The sequence below is a fragment of the Cottoperca gobio genome, chromosome 9 (genome assembly GCF_900634415.1).
Source record: "Cottoperca gobio chromosome 9, fCotGob3.1, whole genome shotgun sequence".
NCBI classification, from domain to species: domain Eukaryota; kingdom Metazoa; phylum Chordata; class Actinopteri; order Perciformes; family Bovichtidae; genus Cottoperca; species Cottoperca gobio.
The window spans coordinates 19,449,624-19,467,239 of record NC_041363.1 but is presented as its reverse complement, the minus strand read 5'-3'; the positions used below and the strand labels follow the sequence as shown (position 1 = coordinate 19,467,239).

The 17,616-nt window shown below is 40.6% G+C and overlaps 1 protein-coding gene across 3 annotated transcripts; it reads left to right on the top strand.

Annotated features, from left to right (window-relative positions):
• Positions 1-776: 776 nt before the first annotated feature.
• Positions 777-17,512, top strand: scarb2a (scavenger receptor class B, member 2a). Of its 3 annotated transcripts, XM_029439087.1 has the most exons (14): positions 777-815; positions 1,480-1,807; positions 6,155-6,312; positions 6,505-6,652; positions 6,876-7,070; positions 7,779-7,870; positions 8,634-8,753; positions 9,330-9,508; positions 10,653-10,771; positions 11,592-11,665; positions 11,792-11,843; positions 11,945-12,097; positions 13,359-13,406; positions 13,719-13,850. In XM_029439087.1, exons 2-14 carry the CDS (start codon positions 1,685-1,687, stop codon positions 13,848-13,850), a joined length of 1,593 nt encoding a protein of 530 aa, XP_029294947.1. In that variant the 5' UTR covers positions 777-815; positions 1,480-1,684. The 3 variants fall into 3 exon arrangements, with proteins under 3 accessions (XP_029294947.1, XP_029294948.1, XP_029294949.1); XM_029439088.1 differs by lacking the exon at positions 777-815 and having other exon boundaries at positions 1,685-1,807; positions 13,719-17,512; XM_029439089.1 differs by lacking the exons at positions 777-815; positions 13,359-13,406 and having other exon boundaries at positions 1,685-1,807.
• The last annotated feature ends 104 nt before the right edge of the window (positions 17,513-17,616 follow it).

Below are 17,616 nucleotides of genomic sequence, written 5' to 3'. Positions count from 1 at the left end.
ACCTAAGCCCAGCCCTCTTTAAACCAGTGAGAAGAACTCAGACAAAAAACTAATTAAAGAAAATATGTCTTGTAAAATAACCAATATTATAAGGTTATAGGGCCGTTATTGCTCAGAAGAAGAGTGATTCATACCAATAGTTTCAAGTTACTGCAACATCCTGTTTGCAGAATTGCATGAGTTGTGAATATTGTGATATTTTATTTTTTTGTTGCTGAAAATAAATATTAGTGTGTAATCTACTCAACAAAGATAAATAGTAAATGTTTTTGTGTTTGTTAAAACCTTGTCTCAAGGTGAAATTTAGTTGTGTCAACATCAGTGTTGACAGTTAAACTGTCTTGCTGCTCTGCAGTGACATTTTCCTTCCATGAAGACGACTTTATATTCCCTTGTGATTTCTGCTTGTCAATATTTAGTGGTAGTTTGCCTCATGATGAACATAATGCAGGCCGTCAATCATCCACATGTTTCTGTTATTCATCCACAGCATCATGTGTAGCGGGTCTCCACTGCAGCCGCTGAACATCCTGTCTCTCTGTCGGTGGAGAGCATCACGCCGTCGGTTCGCCCTTTATAAGAGCCCCGCCCCGAAATCAGTCGATCAAATTCAGCATCACACTCGCCAGTGTCTGACCAATCAGCGTGCAGAGGGGGTGGTCTCTATGGTGGTCCGGGAGGGCAGCAGCCAATGAGCAGCTCGAGCTGCTCGGACAAAGACAACGCGTCGTTGCTTGAATGGCACATTATTCATGTCCACGCTGAGCTTATTTAAGGAGACGCGATGAGGCGAGATTGCGGAGTGTTTATAAAAGGTAACGGATCTTCCCAGTCTTCACTTTTTCTGTGAGAGTGAGAGTTTAGTAAGTGGAAGATGATGGGATGTTAAATATTTTAATGTTAAAGTGTAATTTCAAATAATAATAGTAATTTCCCCTCGACATGTGCATCGAAACACCCCCAGTAAACTCATTAACAAAGTAATCAGGTGAAATACTAGCACTCTTTCAGAATCATAATCCTCTTGCATGCTCATACATACCAGTAATTTAAATATGTGATCACACCAGTAGATAATCAGCGTTAAATTTTAAGTTAAACAAAGTGTTCATATAAAGAAAATAAAAAATAGAAGTTGAAGATAATTCTGTTTTAGTTTATTTATCGTGTGTGTGTGTGTTTTATGGTGACATCAGCCATGTAAGCAAAGCACCATTCCTGCCTTTTATTTCTGTTTTACACACACCCACCGCCCATGCAGCCTCCCCAAAGCGACGCTTCTCGCCTGACCGGGTTCATTAATGCGTAGAGGAAGGGGAGGAGGTGGACAGCTCTTCTTCTACGATGTGCTGAGAGCTGCTGTTTCATTTCACCACCGCCTCCGAGCAGCTTAGTCCTCCCTCTCTCTTTAGCTTTAAGTGTTATCTCGGATTTTGATGAAAAGTGCCAACATTTTTGATTATTTTTTCTACCCTCCAGCCTCACCGGGTAGACCACTCCACCGGGCGGCGAAGAGAGAAGTTTAAACCCCCAGCTGCTGCTCCGGAGACGGCGGATCCGAGGTCTCACCATCCTACATATCGCTATCTTTAGTTCAAATTTTAATTTGGCTTTTTGGGAAGTTATCATCGACTTAAGTGAAGTTCTCATCTAACCCGAGAGGACAGCGCATCCGCCCGGCATCATGACTCGGAGATCCTGTGCCATTTACGCCACCGGGATCGTGTGCGCTCACCTCCTGATAGTGGGGATCGCCCTGGTCGTGGCTCAAGTCTTCCAAACAATGATACACAGCCGGTTAAAAAAGGTGAGTAGGACTCAATAAAAAAAAAAAAAGCCAATTGTTTAAAATGTTTTCCCCTCCTTTCACACTTATTCCATCTGTCACATTTCAGGGGTTTGAATGTGAAAGCATTTCATCTGCAGTGGTCAATCATGCGCATTCAGCACCTCACTGGTGGTAGCCAAGTGCACGCAGGTCACAAGATCATGCAGTGTTTAAATCGTCTTAATTGTATCTGTTTACATTAGTAGTGTTTTAGATTTTGTTGAATTCTGCAGCTCAGCGAGATGAACCCAAAGTCTTTCCCATCATGAATCCGTATGATCCTCTGATGTGCGGCGTATAAGTCCCATTGCTTGGTTGTGCAGCTTCGGGGTTGTGTTCAAGCTTGCAATTCAATAAATAAACTCTTCGCTTCAGGTAGAAATCCCCTATAACACTCACAAGGGGAATTATGATTGTGTGACTCCCAGAGGTGAGTTTGTCATGACCTTTACCCCCAATGTATAGCATTAAAAAATGATGTCACAATCCTTTACTGATCTCAGCATTTATATGTTATGAGAAGTCAGCACAGCATTAAATTAGCTTTTTATTGAATGGAAGAGAGTCTGCAGAAATGAGGAAAACGCATGATGTGTTTCTCTCTTCTGGTTGATACTGGAGCTTTTAGACAACCTGCCCGGTGCTGTTCGCATGGCCCGGTGACACATTTCTGTTCATACAGGCTTGCTATACTGATTGCATGATGGTTGACTAAACTGAGTAGGGGTTACCGGTGATGGTGGTGGTGGTAGTAGTAGTAGTAGTAGTAGTAGTAGTAGTAGTAGTAGTAGTAGTAGTAGTAGAAGAAATCTCAGCCAGCAGGGAGAAGGTGGGTAGGGGGAGGTGTGCCGGGTCTGGAGGAATGGGGGAAGGGAGTCTGGGTGAGTGGACAGCCCCTGACTTCCACTGGTGTATCTGCAGCAAGTTATCCATGATGTGACCAGAGGCAGGCATCCAGCTCTCTGACCAACCTGTATAAACCTAACAAATCTATATGCATTAGATTAATATTAAACACAAAACATGGTGATTTAATAGCTAATTCAAGGACAAAATGATTAATAATACAAGGTGTGTGTCCTTCAAATGTATCCTACCCCAACCCCACTGTGTTTAAACAATTGAAGTACTACTTAACTGCTTTGCAAATCAATCAAACTCATCATCTCTTTCCGTGTCTTGAGGCAAAGTCGCAAGTAAATTATTTATCCAGGATTCATTTAAACTTATGATTTGAAAGTTCAGGTTGACATTTTGCCCTTTTAAGTAGGGCTAAATATGTATTTCTAACCTGAGCTGAACTTACATTTACATAGAAATGGGGTTAGACTGACCAGTTTGGTGACATGTCTACATTTCTGGGGACTGGTGCCCTAGTTTAGGGCATGACGGGGGTGATGGGGTGGGGTTGTTGGCAGCTGACACTCTATCCCCACCCTGCAGACCCACTGCTGTGCTCGTCCCTATAAAAATACCTCACATTCTTATTAATAACATGAATCAGTGTTGGATGCTCTGTGCCTCTCCATACTTTACTTAAATATCTGTCTGCCCCCCCCCCCCCCCCACCTACTTAAGAAGTAGAGAAAAGCTCAGCAGAAAAGCTCCACACACTATTTGTCCAAGTCGGGGACTCACAAACGGCTTCCTCCCTGACACGGTTTCCCCCTCCTGCAGTTCAATTTAAGATGGGGGCTCATTTGTCTGACTCTAACTCACGGCAGCAACCCAGGGAACCCAAATTAAAAGAGTTAGTCAAAGTTTATCAACAGGGGACATAATTCTGATGTGGCTGGCGATTACATGAAATGACAGCATAGCTAATCCTCTTTAGCCAGAGTCTTTCTCGTTGAATTAGTCAGCGCCCGAACATACTGAGCTGACTCCAAAAATCTACCTAATCTGATGTTCGAATGTGGCTCTGTAATAATGATGTAGCCTAGTTGTTCGGAACAAGTTACCTTCAGGATATAGACTCTGTATGTCTGAGCTGGGTGCGGAGGGAGGCGGCGTTAAAGCCATGCGAGGAATTTGACAGACTTCATGGCCTCCGGGGCATGATTTCTGCCTGCAAGCAACCTCGTTGTGCCTTGTTGTTGTTCCAGGCTGGGCCTATCCCGAGTTGTACTGCTAAGACGCGGAAACTAAAAAAGAAAAACACCCACTCATGCCACTCCTCCCAGCTCTGTGTAGGAGAGGAGACTTTTCAAGGTAGTATGACTGACTGACTGATTTGAGCTTTTCAGAGTTCAAGAACAAGGTCGGTGTGTTTTATCTCAATGTGCCAATGACACACCGCTTGACTGCAGAATCTTCAACACAGGGTGCGCCAATGAGAAGAGTTGTCATGTTTTTAATTATGTGTGTTTTCTTTATAACTGTTTTTCACATGCTGTTCAGAGCAGGATCTTGACACGCCACATCTAAGCTGTGTCTGAAGTTGTTTGGCTAAGGGCTGGTTCACTTAGTTTAGTGTGATCTGTTCTAACCCATTCTGCCTTTCCACCAGTGAATAAATAAGTGTATTTTGATTGGACTGACAAATCTCTCCACTTTGTCCCTCATTTCAGTTTCTATTTGACAGATCAAGGTTTTTTTTCCCCTGAGAGATAAATGATTAGTGATGCAGCCTAACTCTGCTGAAGGCCTTTTGAAAGACCTTTGTTCAAGGTGGGCAAACACATGGAGTCGTGCAGACTACAGTCACACGTAATGCTGCTGGGGAAAAGCCAGACAAGGCACACGCCTGTTTCAAAAGTGACAGTTTGCATTTTGTTTTTGAAAGGGAACAAATTCAGTAATTTCTGCTGGTTTGGCATAATGTTTTATACAAGTCCTGTAGTGCGCTGAGTGCGCATGACGGTCATGCACTTCTGTTGCATTACCTGGTTTCACTTCACATCTTAATTAAAAGGCTATGATGCTGAAGACTCGGGAGAATCCCACTTTTTAAATACCTCTAGTACCATTTTTCGGAAGTAGTTGCGCAACTGTGACGTCAACCTAACTCACAAGTCTGAAATTGTGCAATCTTGACTATTAGGAATAAAAAAACAGACATGCAGAGAACACTACAGACACATAATAGCAAACTGCTCTTGAGCTGAAATGAATAGTCAAGTAGTTAATTTAATATCCTTAGCAATGTGCTGCTTTTACTTTTAAATGTTTGGGTCGTGCCCTGTTGGTTTGACATTTTTCAGTATTATTGGACATGTTTTATAGACTATATTTGTAATATGTCCAAATGGTTTAAGGGGAAAGATTATAATTCAGAATCTCAAACTGACTATCAAAGTAGATATTTTGGTTGAACCCCTCTGAGATCTTACATGAGTGTTTAAGTAATCAACACCTGGCAAATAAGCAGCGTTACGCGCTGACGTTCGGAAGTTGAAACTCAAACAGGAAGTGCCGGCTACACCTTAAAATACATTTTCTCAACGGCAACTACTGATTGCAGAAAACAATGTATAGACTCTCAAGAGCGCTGTACTCCAGAGATGGAAGGTTTTCAGGAACTGAACATGAAAAAGATACGAAGTGGGCAATTTATCTTTTCCCAAGTTTAAAAATACACCCCAAGAAGAAATTTGAAAAAGCTTGTCCATTTCCCTCAGTGGCAAACACCTTCAGTCAACATGAAAGCTTTCTCACTGAATTTTTTTCTTTTTTCACAGCTGAGTGATGTAGTTAACGGTTTCTGTTGCTCATGTTCAGGCATGTGGGAATAAGACTTATGTCATACAAGATTTCTCACTGCTGACTCCAAATTTCAGGCTCCACATGATCAGTCAAAACGTCTGCGAGACCACTGTACTTTACTTTTTGTGGGTGCTTTGCTTTGCGTAGTTCTAAATAACAAACACTCACCTGACAGCCAGCATCTTGTTTGATGGCTAATGTTGCAGAGCAGCGATGTTTGTCATTGTGTGGGCTGACTTGGCCCACAGTCAGATTATTGCCCAGGCTTGCTGAGGTCAGAGACTGGGTGCAGTTTTTGCAAATAAATTCTGCCAGTCCTGAGCTTTTTGTGCTTTTTTGCAGCTATGAAGGACTTTTCTCTACTTCCCTCTGGGTTTCAGGTTTTTTTGGCCTGGAACTAGCTCTCAGAAAAGTGCCATGTGTGCTCTCAGATGGACTCATTCAGAACCGTGAAGAGCTTTGAAAGTGCTCAATTATAAACATTGTTGTTCCACCAAAGTGTAAAGTTTGAGTGCCAAAGCTCTCCGAACTCATTTTTTCCTCAACACTTTCTTTGCCATTTCTCAATCTGATTATGTTTTGTGTGTTTCTTACTCTAACTCTAACTTTTTTTTTTGTTAGGAAATTACGTTGACAGAGAAGAGCCAAATGTTTGAATCATGGAAGAATCCACCTCCACCCGTTTATATGGAGTATTACTTCTTCAATGTGACCAATTCCGAGGTGTTCTTGGCAGGCGGGAAGGCAGCTGTTAAACAGATCGGACCCTATACTTACAGGTAGGTTGAAATGAAGACTTAAACCTGAAAAGAGATGCAGCTGTAAGTGTGTGTAATATGTATTGACGGAAACTGGCTATGTCGTAAAAAATGTGTGTTTAAGGAAAGCCCTCTTGCATCTGGTTCAAATGGGAACATTGTGTTGCGTGTCAAAACAAAAGACATCTGGACTAACTGACATTTCCACACCAGGGAGTACAGGCCGCGGGAGAACGTAACTTTCCTGGAGAACGGTACCAAGCTTTACGCCCTGAACCCCAAAACCTTTGTGTTTGTACCCGAGAAGTCAGCTGGCGACCCAGAGGTCGACATCATCAGGACTGTAAACATCCCATTTGTGGTAAGACATTGTGTCTGGACAAGATAATGTGTGTTATTATGACCTGCAGCAGCCAGTAATCATGTCCCTTAGATTTGAGTTGAAGGCATGTGATTGGCGTGCATGTTTTTTGTTTTCTCACACTATTCCCCTCACACGCCAAGCCATTGTCTCTTAGTTGTATTGTGACATTTTGAAATGTTGAACATATAAAGCCAATCTTTTCGGGGTTTTTTGTTCTCAGGCCATCATGAACGAGCTGAACTCCTACTCCTTTATCCTGAGAACATTGGTTTCCATATACATGAACAGCCTGGGCATTGAGATGTTCATGTCCCGCACTGTCCACGAGGTCCTGTGGGGCTTCAAAGACCCTCTTCTCTCAAAGGTCCACTCCATGAAGCCTGACGTGGACGAGTATTTTGGGCTGATGTGGAAGGTAAGTTTGACTCACTTTCCTAAATATTTCTTTTGAGGCAAGCTAGAGGTTATAGTAGTGCAAAAACCTTAAGAAACCGTGTCGCATGCTGGTTGTTGGGGGTTACTAAGAAAACAGACGAGCAGGTGGAAGTGAGTTTGGCCACATGCTGATGGAAGATACTTGTACTTCCTATTTATAGAGCAACGTCTGCAACTTGAGAAATGACGTGACAACAGCAGCCTTGTGATCCTGAGTGCAGCATTTTATTTTATTTTTTAAATGGAACCATTAGTCGATTAATTGATCAGTTGATTTTAAGAAAATAAACTATTTTACAATTTGTTTTAGTAATTTTTCAAACAAAGATTCACCGCTTCCAGCCTCTCGAATGTGGATTATTTTCTTTTTTTGTCATATATGATATTAAACTAAATATCTGTGGGTTTTGGATTGTTGTACTGTTGTAGAAATGAGGCATTTTTCAGTATTTTCTGACATTTTATAGACAATGATACATTATTTCAGACAATAATTTGCAGATTAGTTTTCTCAGAGATCAAAACAGTTGATGTGAAACCTCCCACCAATTTTGTAGCATGCCCCTTCTTTAAAGAAATACTTTAATAGAATACGTCCTTTGTCCTTCAACAGACATTGACACTGCTACAGACTCTCTGCTGTATCCGTCACATCAGCTTCCTCTAAATATCGTCTTGTTTTCTGCAGAAAAATGGCACCCATGAAGGAGAGTTTGTGTTCCACACCGGCGAGGAGAATTACATGGATTATGGCAAGATCGACACGTGGAACGGCCTCAGGTAAAAACATGTCAGGCGGATTGTGTTCCCCTTTCTGTCTTTCCTTAGCGATAAGAAATGCTCTCTCACGTCAGCACATGGCCTCCACTTCCTCCCAGTCCCACAGTCCCAGTCACATTCAGTAGTTACACAATCTGTATTGGAAAGTCCGAAAGAGCCTTTGCTCCGCTTTAGGTAGAACATGACTTTGGATTTTGAATGTAATCGGCATGTGTAGGTAGATTCAGTGGTGGAAGAAGTATTTAGATTTTTCACTTGAGTGTATCAATACACTCCTTTTTAGCTCCAAACAGTTAAGTAAAAGATAAATCACTGCCAACTAGAGCGATAGCCCGATGGACAGAACATTTACTGGCAACTATTTTGTCAATCAAGTGATCATTTTAGTCCTTATAAAATATTTTATAGTGTTGGTCAGTCCGAACAAGACAATTTTATGATGTCACTTTGGACTGGGAATTTCTATGGCCATGTTTCACTATTTTACAGACAAATAGTTGCAGCCCTAATGCTAAAAACCTATAGATATCTGAATTGTGACAACGGACTCCAAACTAGACATTTTGTTGCAACCACTCTTTAAAAGAATGTTGCAGTTTATTTTATAAGCTTATGTGTTTATTTAATTCAAATAAAACGTTCAGTATTTTCTGTATTGTAGCACAGTAGAAGAACCTCAAAATTGTATTTAAGTGCAGTACTTGTGTAAGTGTACTTTGTTACACCCAACACTAATACCACCAGTTCTCTTCTAAATAAATAGGGAGATGTCGTGGTGGTCTTCTAACCGGAGCAACATGATCAATGGTACAGATGGCGCGGTCTTCCACCCTCTGATAAACAGGAACGAGCTGCTCTACATATTTGCTGCTGATCTCTGCAGGTATGTGCATGTTTCTTAGGTGGTTTACAGTGTTTACAATCAAAGCATCCCAGCAGGGAAAGGACCAGAACTCCCAGTGACGTTTAAGTTAGGAAATTGAGTCACGTAATATGCTTACAACTCCACTGATAAGGACCTGAGTTGTGGTTATTACACCTTCTGATAAGGCTGTTCATGAACTCAAAACACACATGGGGAAAGTCCAGACATACTTGGGCGTGTTTATGGAATCATTATACAGGAAGGGATCATCTTGTACATGACAAATATTTGCTCACAACAGTCGCAGAGCGAACCGGAGCTAAATGATCATGATCAAAACATACATTCAAAGTTAATATGAACAGCTGGTAGAATAAACAAGGGGACAATACACATTGATGGCTGTGGGTATAAAACAATTCTGTAAACATAATTTTTTCAAATTGCATTAACAATTTAGATGTGATGATAAAGACTTTGAGAGCCTGGAAATGTTTCATTTAGGTACCTTGAAAGTGCTTGAACTTTACTCTTAAACCTGTATGAACCCTGTCTTTGTTTAGACTTTTTGACAATAATTTTTTCTTTCCTTAGGTCTATCCATCTAGCCTATGTGAAAGACGTGGAGGTGAAAGGCATCCAGGCGTACCGCTTCGCACCGCCTAACGATGTTCTCATGAGCCCCAAAGAAAACCCCACTAACGCGGGCTTCTGTGTGCCAGCTGGAGACTGTCTCGGCACCGGGTTGCTTAAAGTCAGCGTTTGTCGAGAAGGTAAGGGACTGCCCCCCCCTCAGAGAATCTGACCCAGTTACCCAGCACCCCCTCCTATTTCTACCCCCAAAACATGTCCTTTCAGTCAGCAGCCACCTTCCCTGCCTGGTATCTGACATTCCCACTGTTTGAGCATGCCAGATTTTTACTCGATACACGGTTCAATGATTAACTGTGCCGTCTGTGTGTGGAGGCTATTGAAGTATTGAAGTGGTCATTGAGTGGAGTGTGATTGCTCTGATGAGGCTTGACACACGAGCACGGTGTCACTACAGATATGCTACTGTAACTACAAAACTCTGCTGTTTGTATAATTTACAGGGAGCTTATTACGTTTTATTTTTTTATTTTTTCAACACATACAGTCCCAGTGTGAGAAAACACTTCACTATAATGTATTAATGTATGTGCTGAAAGCTGATTGGCTGTCTGCATCAGCTTCTCTGATTCATACAAGGCAAAGGCGTCTGATTGGAAGGATTTTTGTGATGCTTCCGTGAGAGCCAATCACGACCGAGCCCTGTTGTCATGTCATGTGCAGAGTGTCATTCTGAAACTGCCCGTGTGGTTAAATAATCTAATCATCTCTGTCTCTTCTATACGATCATCATAGCTTGTACATAGATTTCATTCAAAATAAAAAATATTATGTTTATTATAACCCAAAAAAAAAGTAGAATTGTCTGTTTTACCTACAGCTGCAGTATTGTTCAGGCTGATTTTAGATTCAGTATGTTTGCAATTGAATACTTTTAGGCCACAAAATAATAAACAAAGGTTTCAGCATTTCTCCACCCGACTCTCTCTTCCTTGCATTGTGGAGAAAGCTTTGAAACAACATTAACAGCTTTTTGTATTTGGTAATATAACTCTTGAAAAGGACAATTTAAAACGGTTAAGTGTATTAATAAAATGTGAAAATAAAGGTTAAAAAAAAAGGGTTTTTAGTGCTGCAGTAGCTCTTGTGATTACTGTATCCGCTTATCATTAATTAGGTCCACACACATTCTCCAACTATCTGCTGCCCTATATCACTATCTACAAAATACCATTTTATCTTATCTCACGTTTCCTTAACCTTTTATCCTCGCCCTTGTTGTTTACATTTGTCACTGACTTATCTTTGTCTCTCGTCTCCTTCAAGGTGCTCCCATCGTGGTGTCTTTCCCTCACTTTTATCAAGCCGACCCGATGTACATTAACGCCATTGACGGGCTCAGCCCTAACAAGGAGGAGCACGAGACGTATCTCGACCTGCAACCGGTATGATTAATATTTAATATCACAACAGATAAGAGCCCTGCAGAGGAATCTGTGTTGAACTTCGATCTGTTGTTTAATGACAAAAGTTGTTTTGATTCATCATAGTTGGCATTGAAGGTTCTTCTGTAGTTTATTTGGCCAGTTCACATTTCTAAAGCAAATGATCAGATTAACAGCTCAATTAAAATCTTGTTAGTGCAGAACAGAGATTTACACTTACTTGCATATTATGATATTCATAGTTCTAGCATTCTTATAATATTACCATTACAAATATATTTATTTCCCAAAGGATTCTTTTTAATTATTTCTCTAAACTTTATTTATTGCATTACCAAACGGATAACAAAAAGTAGATGCATGCAGAAAAATACAGAATATGGCACAGGAGGCCGTACATTTTATTTGTTCAAACGGATCTTTCTTGCGTAGTTTGGTTCATATACAGATAACATGAATCAGTTGTTGATCAGTTTCACTATTGTAAAGCCAAACCATTTGTAATGTAGGTATCTCCTTGACAGTTGATCAGTACATAAAAACAATACAGTTATAACAGTGATAACTAAAAGAATGAGGAAAGGGAAAAAGGCAACAAATAGTTGAGATAATCTCACCCTGTCACCTTAATCCCCCCCAAATTGAATGTGTATTTTTATGAATATTCACAAAATTGAATCTTCTCTAAATGTAAGGTGTTAATTAAATCATCCAGCCACAGAACATTCGGGACAGTAGTTTTAGGAAGTTAAAGGAAGGAAAAAGTTTGATCTGTTGTAAGATTTATACTAAAAATAATGCTTTTTAATCTTTGTTTTAGACCACAGGGGTTCCCATTCGTGCCTGCAAGAGAGCTCAACTCAATATCATCCTGAAAAGAGTCCAAGGCTTCCCGTAAGTCTAACTTTGTTGAACTCCGACCCACTCCGCTGTTGCCACACTCGTGTCCTAATTTTGGCCACATGTTGAGCCAGATGTCCTCCCTGACCTCCGTGTCTCTCTCTGTTTCTGCTCCTTCAGCAAAACCAAGTACATCACCGAGACCATTTTCCCCATCATGTTCGTCAATGAGGTGAGGATTTCATTCAAATGCAATCCGAGACGAACACTGTTCTCCTAACCTGCAAGTGAATCACAAATCAATAATCATCATCTCTCTTTTGAATCATCTAGACAGCGACTATTGACGATGACTCTGCATCCCAGATGAGGACGCTGCTCCTAATTGTGACTCTAGTGTCAAACTTCCCGTTGCTCATCGTGGGCTTGGGCATCATCCTGCTGTTGGTGCTCGTCGTCTTGTTCTGTCGAAACCGCCAGAAGAAGGTAAGAACTTCTACTGCTGTGAAGTGAACTGTAGCATTAATCCACACAGTTACCCCGGTGTGAAAAGTGTGTGCTACCCACTGACATTAGTTCACAGTGTAATTGAGCCTGATGATAGATAGTGGTAATATCTCACAGTAAATGTTGCCTTTTTTTTGGAGGGGGGGGGGGGGGGGGGGGGTTGCATGGTTAACAGTTTCCTCACTGAGCTGCTGCCCAAAGCTAAGTGCATGTTAACTAACACATTGCATGAGCAAAGCCATGTTGAGCAGTTTTTGCCACAATTCTGAATCAAATGGTGTTTTGTTTTTGTCTCTTGCTGAATGTTTTCTAACAGTCGATGTATTTTTTGTATTCAGGATCCTAGTTCCCTTTTGGCCAGTGTAGCTATGAGCTAACTTTGCACTTTACACGTGCATTGAACTGGAATAGTCATACTGAGAATAATGTACAGCACATGTTCCCCTCTCTAATCTCTAGTAGTGCAGGATTATTGATTTGAACCCTGACTGTCACCGGCCTCAGATTACTGTAGTTGAGGTTAATCACTGTCCAGAGAGTCGCCTGCAACATGTGAGAGGGAACTGTTTGATATTTCTTTAAATATTCACTTTTGTTATTGAGAGTTGGATGAGAAGGTCGATATTGCCCTCATGTCTGTATGCTAAATATTCCCCTAGGATACGGTTATCTTATCTTAAAGACTGAAAACAGCAAGCCTGGCTTTATCCTGAAAATTAGTTAAACACTTTGGTTTTTGGACTAACAAGCTGAAACTTGTTAATTATTAAGCTTAGAGGTGCTGGTATGTGGATTTAGTTACTTTTGATCAGTCATGCTAGCGATTTCCAGTCAATTCAATTCAATATGCTTTATTGGCATGGACTTTAGGAGGACACTATTGCCAAAGTATCAATGTGTCAAGTAATAATGAGATTATAAAGAAAAAGAACCGGGTATAATTCATAAAATGAAGAAAATAAAACAACTGCTAAATTAAGCTAACCGTTCGGCTTTAGCTTCATATTTAGCAGACACATGAGTGGTATCGATCTTCTCATCAAACTCTTGTTAAAAAGAGAATATTTCCACGAATCAAACCGTTTCTTTAACATGCACACATTCATGTCAGTTTAGAACGTTAGCTTAGCATTGAGACTATGTTAATAACATGCTTAATTGCAATGTGAAGAAGTGTTGTATTAACCATGTTCTAATTTAAATTTTCTGTAACGCCCCCTTTTTTCCTTTTCTGTTTTAGAATGAAGTAAAACGTATTGATTTTACTGAAGCTTTTCATTCTTTTACTGTAAGTCTTAATTTTTGCCTTGATTGCTATACTCCTTCTTAATTTGTTATCCATTATCTTTGTTTATCATCATTTTTTATTAACTTTATGGGACATGACATTCCTTTTAAGTTCTCGCCTCAGTGTAATTCTTTATTTTGAAGTTAAAGTTTTCTGTGGTGGTTGTGAATATTTAGATTGATTTGGTTAACTGTGAACATTTCACTCAAAAGCATTTCTTCACATTTTAATGTCGGTGTTGAGTATAAAATAATATTTGGACGTATTGCCACTTCGATGGTTTGTACTAACACCTTCTCTCCTCCCGTCTAGACGGTAAAAGACGACACAGCCTACACTCAGGTCAGCGACAAACCCGACGAGCCGTCAGAAACGCCAGCCAGCCAGCCAATGAGGAACGGCTCCTACATTGCCATGTCTCCAGTGGAGGCCCAGAAGTGTTGATTGAGGATCCCCTCCCCAAGTGTGGAGCTCAGGAAGGGGGCTGAGGGAGCAGCACAGGGGTGTTACATTACCACGGGTGGGGGGGTTTGCATACATTGCAGGCTCATTTTCACTTATTTTTGGGGGGGTGCGGAGGATAAGGAAAGGGGTGGGACACAAGCCCCAGTAAATATTTAGTCAACAAAGACATTGCTCCTCTCACTGAGCCCTCTTATGACTGTCTGTCCTCCTCTACTCTACCTGCTGAGCATGGCCCTCACTGCCTGCCGTACTGCTACACAACAAACTCCCACACTCTCATTCCTCGTTTCCGTCCTGGTCGGACCTTTAAAGATGATGAAGGGAGTCCGGGCGGGCTCGGCCAGGACAAGCCTTTTTTTCCGTAATTCTTCTGAGGGAACTCGGTAGCATAGGTGTCGCTGTCGCACACGGACGCATGATCTTCTGAGCTGACTCTGCCGACTGATACTGCTCAAAGAGTTTTAGTATTCACCTGAACAACAGAGGGTGGTGTTACTGTCGTATTCTTGCTTTTTTTCCTCTCCGTCAGAGGAGAAAACTTCAGGCCAACAGGTTAAAAGGAAAGCCCCCATAAACTGAATCCTTAGGACAAAAGCTCAGAGGATAAAATGATTTTGCTAATATAAACTGAGTTTAGCATATCCTTTTTTTGTAAAGAAGAAAAAACACTGAGCCAAACTGTATAGCATTTTTGCCTTTTTGTCCTAAGATAAATTGGTGCACCCACACACATACACACCGCACTTTCAGTATCAGTTAGTGATAGTGTGTGTGCACCTTTTATCTTACACTTTAGTGTCCTGTGTTCCTTGATGCAGGCACAGTTTAGTGTTACCTGGAATACTTGTGATTTTGATCCCCCCCTCCTCCAGAACACTAGTTAAAAATATATTCAGCTAAATTTCCAAGTCATCATAAGTGAAGGTGATGACTAGTCGGCTATGAAATTATTAGGGTTGCCACCAGTAGCTTGATGAAGTTGCGTCTTTTTTAGGCTCCATCACACATTCAAAACAAAAAAAGGAAGAAAAAAACACCCACAGAACTTACAAGGGAGACTTGAACCTGCTTTCTGCCTTATAATGGTTCAATGTGGTCTTTATGTTCATACATTGTTCAAATAAGCTGGAAATCTCATTATTGTACATATGTAAAAGGGGAAATGTTGAGATACCTCTGACCAAAATCCAGCAAGCAGTCCTTCTAGGTGTGCTGAAAGACACTTTGCTCTGGTGTCGACCGCTCCTGCACGTCTACACTGTTATTAGAGAAAGCACAATTCGGATTGTTAAAACCAGTCCTCACAAGGCTACCAGGTTTTTTTCATCCTGTTATGATATTTACAGCTGATCTGTCAAAGACACTGTCAAAGTGCTGTGACTATTAAACAAAAAAAAAGTGGAATCATTGGGGGTTTTGAGGGAGCCCTGGGCAACACTCGCCGCTGTGCAGTCTTTCAGTTTGCCAAGGAGCTGTAGGCATTCAGGCAAAACGCAGCACACAGCACTTGAATCACTGTTTGTCTTATGTTTCCATGTGTTTTTTCATTTTTCTGTCCGCCACACCAGTCTCGTCAAACCCAGGGGTAGCCGCTAATGGGAATTGAATTTAAGGCCATAATTCTGTCTTAGTGGAAAATTCCCTGCACTTTGCCTGGAAATTGTGCCCTGTAGATTTTCATTTTTTTTTTTTTTTTTTCCTGTTCATTTCAATGCAGGTGGTCCATATGTTCAATACATTTCAATTATTTGTCCTCGTTAGTATTGGTTATGAAGGATGTTGAATACACATCCATGCCTCTGTGTTAATTGCTTTTCAGCACATGGAGTGTCTTCTTTTGATATACTTTTGTATTTGTTATTGCTGCTAAAAAAAAAATGCCATAACCTATGGACTTGTATTTGTACATTCGTGTACATAACGTGCTCGTATTCTGTTTCAGGTTGATCCACAGAAGCTTTTTACTTCATAGCTTTTTGTGTCGCCAACCCCTTTTTGACACCTGAGCACAAGATACAAAGCCCAAAGCTTGCTACCATTTATTGGAATTAGCAGTTACAGTTATCACTAGCAACACTTTTGTAAAGTTATCACACTTAACACACTCATTCCTCTTATTAGCAGATGATCATATCACATGTATCGTTGGCGTTTATTATAGGAGTAGTAAACTTAACAGTCCGCTGGAGGCGCCCAAAAAGGGCAAGCCGTTTCATCTAAAGATCGGTGTCAGAAGTCTGATTCTGGGATTAATAACAACACTGTGGTGGAGAGGTCAAAAGTATTCCTTTTTTAAAGGTTAAATGAATTCACTGAAGGCCTTTTTTATTTCACCTACATGCAAGCAACCGCCGCCTTGTGCAAGCTCACAGTCCATCGTTATCCACCTGCTTAAAAACTTGAACCTGAGAGACCTTAATCCCTTAAAGAGTCGTGTCTGTGTGTTGCTTGTTCATCATCTGTTCAAACACACACCTGAGCCATCACTCCTCCGCTGTCTGACTTCTACTACACTGACCTTTGAGTCCAATCCTTCAAGCCTATTTGCTTGTCCCTGCTTGACCAAAGATAACCCACATGGATCTGCCCCAGCGCTGTGTTTACTCTCCTCTGTGATAACGGTTGTGCCACAAAACCACCGCCTACTTTTTTTTCTCCTCTTTTTTAAAAATATAATTGTGCCACCACTTATGTGAAGTATTTGCAGCAGTGTTGTGTGAGCGTGAATGCATGAGTGAATCTACCTTTTAACATCAAGGCAAGAAAAAAAAGAAATTTCAAAAGTTGGTTTGATAGGTATTGCTTTTTTTGGTCACCCGGTGCAAGAGCAAATAAGTCAAAATCAATGCTCTTTGTGAGCAGATCTCAGTATTATGTAAAACGAAGCAATACAGAGTTGTGTAAAATAAATTGTTTTATAAGGGGCCACACAATATTTATGTATATGGTTTGTTTTTTTCTGTTTTCCCCCTGAATTTGTGAGTTTTGTTAGTTGTGTAGAGGTATTTTGGTTTTCTGTAGCGTGATTTTATTTTTTATTTTCTCAAAATTTCACTTTTGATCATTTCAATTTTTTTTCACACTGAAAATATAAAAAGTGTAAAAAGATGGACCAGTATGTCACTGGGAGCTGTAAAAATGTAAGAGTGTTCATGAATGGTTTAAGATTTGGATGTTTGAGAATTTGTGTGAGTAAATTTGTGTTTGTGGAGCCGATGCTCCATTTCTGTCAAACTGGAGTGATTTTTACTGGAAGGCTGATTATCTTGATGACTTTGTAAAGTAAAAGCATTGATGCTGTGTAACCTATCTAGATGAATGAAGCCCTCCTACAGGGATGAGCACTAGTGCCATACCATCCTTTATTATTATTTTCCTTAATTTGCTCTTTGGTGTAACAACCGCACCTCTCCATCTCAATGTTCTGAAGTCACTAACAGATGTTTCCTCCTGAGATATATACTAATTTGTTTTGCTGCTGAAAATGACAATCCTTGTCATGTGAGGGGCAAAATGAATTCAAAGTAATATCCATTTTTAGTTTTGATAATTTACACTGCACAGATGTTTCTACAGTGCTTTTGTAAACCTTTATAGTGTATTTGCAAAAAAATAAAAGTTGCAGTCAAGTGCAAAGTTCACCGGGTTGTCTGCTGTCTTTTGTATTCCTTTCAGAGAGAAATATGAATAAGTGTGTGTGTGTGTGTGTGTGGTAATAAATCCAGAGGAAGCTGATTAACGTATG